Raw genomic sequence first — 10,810 nt, 5'->3', positions numbered from 1 at the left:
TCTTTCTTTCTGAAAGATTACTTCATCAGAAAGGGTGTACACTTCTTATTGCATCACATCCAGAAGTGAATAATGTCTGTTGGCACACTTTTAGTAATGTTAAAATTATCCATGGGTTCAGAGACATTAGTCTGATTTCTCCATGATACTGTTCCCCATCAATCTTTCATGCCATGGTTTCAGCATCCACAGATGATCATTACCTAGATGCATACTTCATTAGGGGTATCTTCTAACATTTTATTGCATGTATTAGGTGGGATTCTTCTATGAGTAACTTTCTCTCGTACACTATTTAGTTGTTAAGACTAAATAAAAAAGGATAAGTACTTTAGTATTTTTCTAATTTCATCAGTTTTCAGAGTAATGAGACAATGCCCTAGCAACCTCTAAGAGTCACCAAGGATGTGTATGTGTAATTATTAACTCATGTTATATTCATATTTATATACTTATATATTTGTGGTCATTTTTTGTTTTGATGCTCATATTGCCTCATTTTAGGTCAGTGGAAGTCCCCTAATGTTACTCTTCTGTTTTTGTGACGTGATTCATTAGTCTTTTTTTTTTTTAATTCATTAGTCTTTGATAGTTTCCTTGCTTTACAGCATAAGATGGCCCAGGTTCATCTTACACATTTCCTGTCCCAGACCTAGACTCAGCAAGCTCTGGTTTCTTTTAGTGACCATAATCTGGACGGTAGGTATACTTACTCCTACTGGATTGTCAAAAGACTTTTCAATGAAAGGGTGGCAAATACATTTTTATAGAATATATAATATAGTATTCTATGTATGATAGGTTCAAAATAACAATATTACTAATCAGACTAAAAAATGTATTTTTAGATAGCTTCAGAATTTATTTGACTCTTAGATTATATCCTCCAAAAGATACAGAGTCAAAATACTAGTTTTGAAAGTCACTGAAAATAATTATATACCCTTTTTGTAGTTATGCCACTATTTGATATTCATTTAGGTTCAATTGTTTTGTCTTGTTTCCAGTTTTAGAAGGAATGCTTTTTATTCTTTTTGATTTAATTTTGTTTTTTAATTACACAAAATATTTACATGATCCAGGATCAAAATTATAGTAAGGTACATTCACATAAATTTCACTTCCATACCTGTCCAATCCTTTGTCTCCTACCTCATCTTATAGGTAAACATTTTTAATATCTTTGTATCTTCTGTGATTTGTGTGTGTGTGTGTATTTATTCATATTGTTCTAGACCCTGTTTTTCTTTAATGTATCCTGAGGATCAGATGATATCCACATATAGATAATTTGCTGATTTTTCATCCATAATTTCTTCAACCAACCCCCTATTGATGAGTATCTGGTTTGTTTCCAGTTTTCAGTTATTCCAAATAATATATCAACTACAGCATATTAGCATTTTGGGTTTTTTTTTTGTCACAATACCTTTGGGATAGATTTTTAAAGGAGGCATTGCTCAAGAAAAGGGCAAATGTACTTATAATTTGGCCATATCAGGGGCATACTTTTAAACATTAATCTTGCCAAGAAAATGTAGGAATTTTAAAAAATCTTGTTGTTACAGAGAAAGAAAAAAACTGTTTAAAATGGGATGATCATATTTATCAGGAATATTTTATTAGTGGAATTTAAATTATTAAATTTATGCATTGTCTCTGGTATAGTATAAATAAGCACCTTGAACAGTACAAAAATTTTAACAACTTAACGCTGAGTGGGGAATGGATGGATAGCTGAAGAGAGAGAGAGACAGAGAATCCCCCCACCCCTACCCGAGGAGTGCATTTCTGGTTGTAATTACTTTACTAGCTTTTTAATTCAGTCAAAAAAGTTACTTTATTTTATTATCTTTTAAATGACACTGTAGAAATAGAAATAAGTTAGCAGTGTCTACATAGTAGCATTTGTAACATTTTTTGAAGTGTTGGTAAGTCTGCAAGTTTGTCTCCTTGGCCCCAAAATATAATCTAACTTTTAAATGCAAAATTAAATATATTTGCTGGTCCTTTTTATAATCCTATGTGTTAAAAGAATATGATTATATTGTCTTATATTTTTCAGTTACTATCATCTTCTGAAATCAGGGAGAGCAACCCCAAGAACTGGGTGAGTCATATTTGCTTTTATATCTTATGCACAGCAAAAATTTAACCTCATAAAAAAATAGTTGAACATTAAATTTAAAATAATAGATTCGCATTTGAATAGCAGCTAGTTATGTATAAAAAATACACAAATTTAAAAATATAACATAAGAACTGGTGAATAAATCACTAATGATTCGCTTACTTGTGTTACCATATTATCCTTCAGATATAATCATAAAGGCATTCACAAGATGACATACGGAAAAAAAAAAGGGTTAAAATCGCTTCTTCTTAATTTTCAGTCTTCTACTTGCAAAGAGAAGCTTTGGCATCTTCTTGTTCTTTCCCTTTTTCAAGGCTAAGGTCAACAAAATAAAAATAAACATCATATTACCCAGTCTGTAGGCTCGCTATAAATCACCACTTACGACATGCTTACAAACTCACCTCATCTTAATTTTAATGATTATAAAGTCAGTTTTACTCACTATCCACTTAGTCAATAACACTCTACCTAGCCAGTATAAGCATTTTGACAAAACTGACCAGTACTAAAGCGCTATCTATGTAGAAGTAGTCTAGAAATGGCAATATGTTATTAGTAAAATGGATACATCAAAATATAATTTTGCTTATGAGTTATTTATAAAGTTAGTTTAAAAATTGAATAAGAAAAAAATCCACTACCTTTTACACAAATGCGTTTGCAGTCCTTCACGTTAACAAAGTTATTGTTATTCCCTCCACAGCCAGTATAGGTGAAGGCCTCACAGGCTTTGTGTCTTGGATTAAAATAATAGCGAGTTGCATTAGCAGAGCATAGTCCCTCATCTTTTGGACTATAGCAAAATGATGGACCTTAATGAAAAAGAAAATAAAATTAAAAATGCAGTAATAGCAGATTTACTAAACTGTGCTGATTACTGAAGTAACTGAAGAAAATCTAATCCCATAGAAGCTTCGTTCTGAATCCAAAATATACTACGCCATTTAAAAAGTGTGCCTTGAATTTCAAAACAGCTGACATGCCATATTTTGTTAACTCTAAATTTTTATAAAGTGGACAGAATATCAAGCTATATCCTTGTATCGTTTGAATGTGTAAAGAAATTAAACCCGAAAAACAGATATGGACAGGTAAAAATGGGCTACATTTCATGGGAAAATATGTGACATGCTTTGGTAAACTCTCTTGTGTTGGTAGTTTTATTTTAAATGTTTTTATCAGCTCTCCTTCCATTATTAATCAAGAATACATGTATCTAATTCCCAGGTAGCCACTGGAACACTTACATTTACATAAACAATTTAAAAGAACGCCAGCAAGAACCATCTCCTCATTAATCCAAGATTTTGCATATTCAACACTGTATAGCTACAGAGCTTTATCAAAGTCTCTGCCAAAGCAAGTTTTCCTTGTTTGTTGAACTTATTTATCTCTGTGTACGTGTCTCTGCTATGCCTACGGAAAATGCCTGTACAAACATTACATACTACCCAAGTAACCCATGGTTTTAGGGATTGTGTGGGGGGAATGTAGGTAAGCAATGGGGAAGAGAGAAAAGAGGGATAGAGATCAATTTGTGCTACAATTTGTAACTACTAAAGAACACAGAAATCTAACCAAAAACTTTAGAAATTTTCAGGTTTCACCATGAAGTCTTTCTATCACACTATCTCATATATACAACTGATTTCATACAAACCTGAGGTCATGTCATTAATGAAGATTGTAATTTTTTACGTGTAAATTACGTAGATGAGAAATAGTTCTAAAGAAACAATGCAGAAGAGGAAGCAAAACTTGAATCATAGCTTTGTCACTTTCCAGCCCTGAGAACTTGGCAAGTTGTTAACTTCTAGCTTGCACTCTAATATGTAGAACAGGGGATAATAATACTCCCTCACAGGGCAATAGTGTGAAGATTGATATCATATTATATGTGAAATCACCAGAACGCAAACCATGTTCATTCCACATCAAATTGTTAACTTTTTCACCCTAAAGCCTTAATAAAGAAATGAAATAGAAACACTGTAAAAAGAATATTTACCTTTCTTTGGTGCACAGAAGCCCATACAAGTAGCTTCATCCGGGAACCGGTTCTCACTGCTGTGACACCCGCCAGATATGAATTTTTCACATGCCATGGAACTTAGATTGAAGAAATACACTTCTCTGAGCTCCCCACACTGCCTCTTACTGACTTCCAACCGGCAAATCTTGGGAACTTCTAGGACAAGAAGAGCATAAAACAATGTTAGTAAAAATTTAACCTTCTTGGTATTACTTTCAAAACTTTACTGTATTTTCAGAAACAACTGGTGGTGGCCAGGGTGGAGTGGGGGAAGGCATCATATTTAGTGCTGGGCTAGTAAACCCCCAAAAGACTGCCCACTAGTCCAGTTACAGTGAGACCTTGTATCCCTGGGTCCAGAATCCACAGATTCAACCAACCCCAGACAGAAAATATTCAGGAAAAAAAATTCCAGAAAGTTCAAAAAAAAAAAAAGCGAAACTTAAATTTGTCCTATGGTGGCCACTATATGCCTAGCATTTATGTTGTATTAGGCATTATAAGTAATCTAGAGATGATTTAAAGTATAAGGGAGGATGTGCATATGTTATAGACAAACGCTGTGGATTTTGGTATGGGTGGGGTGGGGTCCTGGAACCAATCCCCACAGACACTGAGAGGCAACTGGATTCGGCTTTTTTTTTTTTTTTTAACAGTGTCTCCAGACTTGGCTCGGCTATGATAAATTTTCAACTTCAGTGGAAAGACTGTTCTCTCAGAGTATTCTGATTGTTTCTACATACGAAGTTAATCAAACTTATTCGTAGGAATACACATTTTTCCCTGGCTCAATTCCTTGAATAGCAGAGCCCCAGGTTCTGTTACAGGCCTTAACAGAGATAATAAACATAATTAAAATAAAATCGAAAACAGCATCATGAATCTCCACTATATCTCTCTACTAATCTAAGACCTGATGGGGTATCGGGGACAAAAATAAGGTTATAATTAGCTAAATCACACTTTAATAACAAAATCCACTAAAAGTATTTCAGATTGATAGATAGTGGACACGAGAAAATGCTATTCTCAAGGAGGCATAAAAACCATAGGTTTAGAACTATAATAAATACAGACAAGCCCTTATGTTGCACCTAATACATTATACTCTTGCAGTGTTGCGTCTTACTGGTGAAATCTTTTCCTGAGTCTGCACACGCAGTGAATTATGATAAATGCCAGTTAGGAGAGAGGAGATGTCTTAGGCGTTGTAAACTTTGTGATCACTTGTGGTAAACTGAAAAGCATTAAAAGCCTTAATATTTGAGAAAATTCAGGCTAAAACTTACTGTAGAAGATGGGATCTGGAAAATAAGCTAAGTTACTACTAGCCCTTCAGTGCAAGGAGCAGCACAAGAGTCCTGAGTGTGCGTGCGAGCACTTACTCTGTATCCTCCAGCAAGCTTCATCGCAGGCCTCCCAAGTTTCGAAATTGTTGGCATTGCCCTCGCAGCCCCCATACATGAACTCGCGGCAGCTCTGCGTATACCTGTCATAGTAGTAACTGGGGATCCGGGCCCGGCAGGGCCCTTCGTCCGGGGGTAGGAGGCAGATCTCCGCGTTATTTCCTACAGGAGGGGCAGAAGGAGAGCCAGAGAGTGAGAGAAGGAGGTCAGCCACATCTCCGCGGAGGGAGAAGCTTCCCGGGGAGTTCTGTCCCGGCAGCTTCCCAGCACAGCAGAAGGGCATCTGCAGAGAAAGAAAGTGCAAACTTGGGTGCAAGTGCCCCGTTGCGTGGTGCACGGCAGGGATCGGGGAAAGCGGGGCACAGAGAGCGAGTGCAGGGGTCCGCGGAGCCCTCGCCGCCTGGCCGGGGCGATAAGGGGGTCCCCTGGGCAGGGAGATACCTGGCGGCGCTTGAGGAGCATCTCCCAGCGCAGTTCCCACCAGGAGCAGCGGCAGAACCACCAGCTGGAGGGGGCGAACAGAGTACATGGTGTCTGGATTCAAGCCGCCCGTGGGGTGAGGCGTCCCCAGAATGTGCCAGCGGGAGGAAGGTGCACAGCGTCCAACCTCGAGGCAGTCTGAGTTCCAGCGTGGTGGGTGCCGCTGCTTTATGTAGGGTGAGCGTCCTTCTGACCTGGGACAGGGCGGAGCGTGCCTTTGCGGAGCCTGGAGGGGAGACTGATTCATGCCCTGAGAGCGCTGACCCTGCCGCCCCCTGGACGCTGGAGAGTGTGTGCGGCGGTGGGTGGGGGTTGGGCGGGGAGAGGAATTCCCCACCAAGTTGAACCTGCCTCCCAAACTTTCTCCAGTGGCCGAGCAGGGATGACCAGATGGGGCATTGTGTCAGAGATGGGAAGTCCACAGGCTAGAGGGAAATGACCTGGGTGTGATTGCACAAGGTTCCAACTTGCAGCATCACGCTGAAGCTTGAATCCACACTTTGAAAGCACGAAGTCCAGATCTTTGAAGGGCAGAAAGTGTGAAATTCACAGGGCCAAGGGGAGCTGGGCTCATTGCATTAGACCCTTTAATAGAAATTTAAGTATATGTATTTCTTTACATTTATACATAGATATACACATTCATATTTCAATCGAGCTCTAATTTACATTTCATAAAAGGTTCATAATATTACAGTTGGATCAGTTTTGACAACTATATATACCCTTGTAATCACCACTCCAATCAAGAATTAAACATTTCCATCACCCCAGAACATTCTCTCAAACCCTTTCCCAGTCAATCCTTCCAACCCCAGGCCAGGGGCAACCATTCTGAGCACCACAGATTGGTTTCACCTGTTGTAAATCTCATGCAAATGGAATCATAAGATATTTACTGTTTTGTACTTCTTTTACTCCACTACCGTTTTTAAGACACACATGCTATTGTAGAGTTTGTTCCTTGTAAGTGTTGAGCAGTCTTCCAATGTATGAGTATACAACAAAGGTCCTATTATTGGACATTTGTGTTATTTCTATTTGGGGCAACTATGAATAAAGCTGCTTTGTGTGTGCAAACAAATTTTATTACTCTCAAGTAAAATATTTTAAAATATTAGAAACTGCCAGACAGTTTTCCAGAATGATTATACCATTTTACACCGCCATCAGCTATGTGTTAGTGTTTTAACTATGTTTTTGGAGCTGGAACATGAAAGTCCAAAGAGAGGTGGCCTTAGGGGGGATCCTGAAGCTTTGGCCAGATCAGCCCCTTCCCATACATTTCTTAGTGTCAGTGCATCTATTATAGTTAATTGTTCCTTTGATATATTAGCCTGAGCCTAACTTTTTATCTATACAAAACAAATTATCTACACTGGGATTTTACATGAAATATCAAGGATATTTTTGGAGAACATTTTAATGGGTTCTCTTGATGAATGTGTCTTCCCTTCCTCCCCCTTTTCCTCTTGCTCTATTTAATATTCTTAAGGGAATAATTATCCTTGGCTTCTCCTAAAGATACTGGAGGGAGTTTACAGGAATTCTCTTTCAAGTTTCTGAGAATCTCTGTGCTTACAGCGAGTTAATCGTCTGGGATGTTTTCACACTATAACCCCTTGGGCCAGTTTTCAGTTATCCTGATGTCATGACAGAGAACCATATTCCTAGGAAAACTAACCTGGTCTGGAAATACTGTGTCATTTATGCTGTCAGATTACTAGATATCTATGATTAAGAATGACAGAGATGTAAGGATACATGTTTAACAACAAGCTCACCAGGAGAAAAAAAAGGGCGGTGGGGCGGCGGGGGGGGGGCGATTGGTGGTTTGTATATTTTACTGATTTCCATGGAGTAAATGCTCTCACTTTGGCTTGATTTCAAGCTGCCAGAGTTGGAAATAGATGGGTACAATCAGTTCACCAGAGCCAGTGTGAGCTGACTCCCGCACGCCAAGCCCTGCGGCAGCCAGCTGGTTTTGGAAAAACACACTCATATGAGAATCAGATAAGACCTTCCCAATACCTCCCAAATATTATTAGGGGAGGAAAATTTTACCACACGTTTATACAGGATCATGTTTGGAAGAAAAGCTAATTCAACGTCAAACTTAACCTATTTCCATTCTTCTGAATATGATTAAATATATCTCCGAAACGGACTAAAACAAATTCAAGGACAGAGACTCAGTCAGACTTATCATTTAGCATTAACTATTGTCACTTCTGTTCTTTGTTCTCAGCTGCTGGCAGTTTTTAATCATCTTTTGCTTCATGTAGAAAGAGAAATCTTTGGAATTAGGGCAGATTATTTTGGGAAATTGCATAGTGCAATGGGAAAGCAGACTTGGGAGTCTGAGGAAACCTGGATTTTATTCCTTGTTCCTTTGGACAAGTTACATAAAATCTCAGAGCCTCAGTTTTCTTATCTGTGAAATGGATATAATCACTGTCCCGTACAAGTGTGCTATAAGGATTAACGGGAAAGCGCCTAGGAACTCTGAGAGATGTGCTCCTCACATACAGGCACAGAATCCATCGGAATTGTCCCATGTCGCAGTTACCACTGAAAGCCTCGGCAGAGCATTGTAAGATGGAGCATTAGCCACAATCAAGAAACACAGCAGCATGAACTGGCCTTGCTCCCATCAGCTCTCCTCTTTGGCTGTGCTCAGAGGTCACCTCTCCACGTAGGAAGGTGTCACACAATCAGATACCACTTTGTGATAGTCTCTTCTGGGGAAATGAGCTTCAGGGTTCTCTCAGCCCCAGCAGATACTCAGTCCACTCAGGCCTGCTGTGTAACAGATGGAGGCGGAGGGGTTCAAAACCAGGCTTTTCACCCCTCCGTGGTATGGAGTCTATAGACACAGGTTGAAATCTGTATTCAGAAGTTCTCTAGAAATGTTAGTTTCCTCCCTTGTTCTATGCCAAATAGGGTGCATCTCTAACACCTCTGTGACCGCTGAGTAGGGACAGGGAAGGAGAAGTGAACAAGTGGGGGGAGTCAGAATTTTGAGATTGTCAAGCCAGATGATCAGGAAGGAAATTACTCCTCAATTGCAAAACACTTGAGTATTTTTATATCCATGAAAAAGATATTTTCCTATATAGGAGGAATCTAAAATTCCTGGGACTACTTTAAATTACTGGATTTATCCTTAGGATTATGTGGAAGTAGCCATGTGACCACCACGATCAGCCTCCCCATAGGGATGTCAGAGTACTTCTATTTCCTTAAACCAGTGTCTAGGCCAAAAGGTTACCACAGCTGAGGAAAAGAATTCCTTAATCCAAAGTCAACAGGAAGTACAAGGCTGGAGGGATCAGGGAAGAACCGTCACCCAGATTGATTTGTCATTGCCAGACCAAGTGACAGCTCTAGTGGCTGCAGCTAAAGACAGAGGCTCAAAATAGTTTAGATCTCTGTAAAATAAGGCATGGAATTCTTATAATTTGAATGCTGAAGAGAACTATCAATACCATCTGTTCCAGTATTTTTATTTTACATTTACAAATTGAGACCTAGAAAGATAAAATGGCTGGTCATGTTTAATTACCTTAGTTTGTTGGCAGAGCTGAGACTAGAACCCACATTCCTGATACTCACTCAGTCTTGTATTCTTTCTGACATACCCAGACCTAAGCTCTTTCTACTGTATCAAGACCGTAGAGCAGAACACTAAACTCCAGAATTGAAACACACAAAGGCTCCCATGAGTTCAGGAGCAGCTTTGAGGTGTCAGATCCTTGCCTCTGTTCTTCTCCACACCCTCCCCCGCATTGGACCCATAACAAGTGGATGTGAAGGTAACTTGGAACACAGTAGCTCCTAGAATTCCCAAGCCTTGAGCATGCTGTTCTACCCTCTGAGAGCTCCACAGTCTTGAAAGGTGACCGTGAATTTAAAGGAAAGATTGAGATAGATGGTCTTCCTCTCTGTCAGATACCTTAGGGAGAGGTGGCATGTCTAACTTACGAGTGAATGAGGAGAATTAATTTAGCCCAGTGATTTGGGGTTGTGTATAACATAACATAGTCACTTAAGGAGTTACACTGATAACTTCTTTTTTTTTTTGCGGTATGCGGGCCTCTTACTGTTGTGGTCTCTCCCGTTGCGGAGCACAGGCTCCGGACGCGCAGGCTCAGCAGCCATGGCTCATGGGCCTAGCCGCTCCGCGGCATGTGGGATCTTCCCAGACCGGGGCACGAACCCGTGTCCCCTGCATCGGCAGGCGGACTCTCAACCACTGCACCACCAGGGAAGCCCACTGATAACTTCTGAATAAACAAAGTTCTTGCTGCCCGTTAGTTTAGCCCTGTCAAAATAAAATCTGAAATGAGTCCAGCTGGCACTAACAAGGAGTTTGCACATCTGCTAAGAAAGGCAGTTAATCTCTTCTGAGAGATTAGGGGTCATGAGAGTTCTGTTAAAGTTTAGACAGCTCCTTCACCAACTAGACATTTTTCCAGCGGGTTGGGCCTTGTAGGAAATGTTTGCTCTAATGCACCCTCTGTCGGACACAGAGTGCATTTGTCAGTGTTGTAATAAAGTGGAGTCACTTAGAAGATGAGACATTGTCCATGCCTAATTTTATTATTCTCCTTCTCCCTAGGCAGAACAAGATAATGGAGTGTATAATGTGTCTCTTACCATGGCCATTCTTTCATTCACCTATTTTAAAAATAAGCAGATTAAACATTTAAAATGTGCCCAACTTTGTGCCTTTGTGCACATTTGGGATACAAA

The 10,810-nt window shown here is 39.6% G+C and overlaps 1 protein-coding gene across 1 annotated transcript; it reads right to left on the bottom strand.

The window, feature by feature from the left end:
* Positions 1–2,101: 2,101 nt before the first annotated feature.
* Positions 2,102–6,206, bottom strand: TFPI2 (tissue factor pathway inhibitor 2). Its single transcript, XM_079931645.1, has 5 exons — positions 6,017–6,206; positions 5,555–5,737; positions 4,146–4,325; positions 2,779–2,949; positions 2,102–2,449 (listed from the first exon to the last, which is right to left on the bottom strand). Exons 1-5 carry the CDS (start codon positions 6,102–6,104, stop codon positions 2,367–2,369), a joined length of 705 nt encoding a protein of 234 aa, XP_079787771.1. The 5' UTR covers positions 6,105–6,206; the 3' UTR covers positions 2,102–2,366.
* Between the last annotated feature and the right edge of the window lie 4,604 nt (positions 6,207–10,810).

Source organism: Stenella coeruleoalba (genome assembly GCF_951394435.1).
Source record: "Stenella coeruleoalba genome assembly, chromosome: 9".
Lineage (NCBI taxonomy): Eukaryota > Metazoa > Chordata > Mammalia > Artiodactyla > Delphinidae > Stenella > Stenella coeruleoalba.
The sequence above is the reverse complement of the archived record's forward strand: the minus strand, read 5'-3'. Positions and strand labels throughout refer to the sequence as shown.

What these genes read in the sequence shown, in the direction of transcription:
- TFPI2 (XM_079931645.1), bottom strand. Translation starts at nt 6,104, where the DNA reads ATGTACTCTGTTCGCCCCCTCCAGCTGGTGGTTCTGCCGCTGCTCCTG. An exon ending in AGCTTGCTGGAGGATACAGA is followed by an intron (nt 4,326 to 5,554) that starts GTAAGTGCTCGC and finishes TTCTTGTCCTAG; the next exon opens with AAGTTCCCAAGATTTGCCGG. An exon ending in CTTCTGTGCACCAAAGAAAG is followed by an intron (nt 2,950 to 4,145) that starts GTAAATATTCTT and finishes TTTTTCATTAAG; the next exon opens with GTCCATCATTTTGCTATAGT.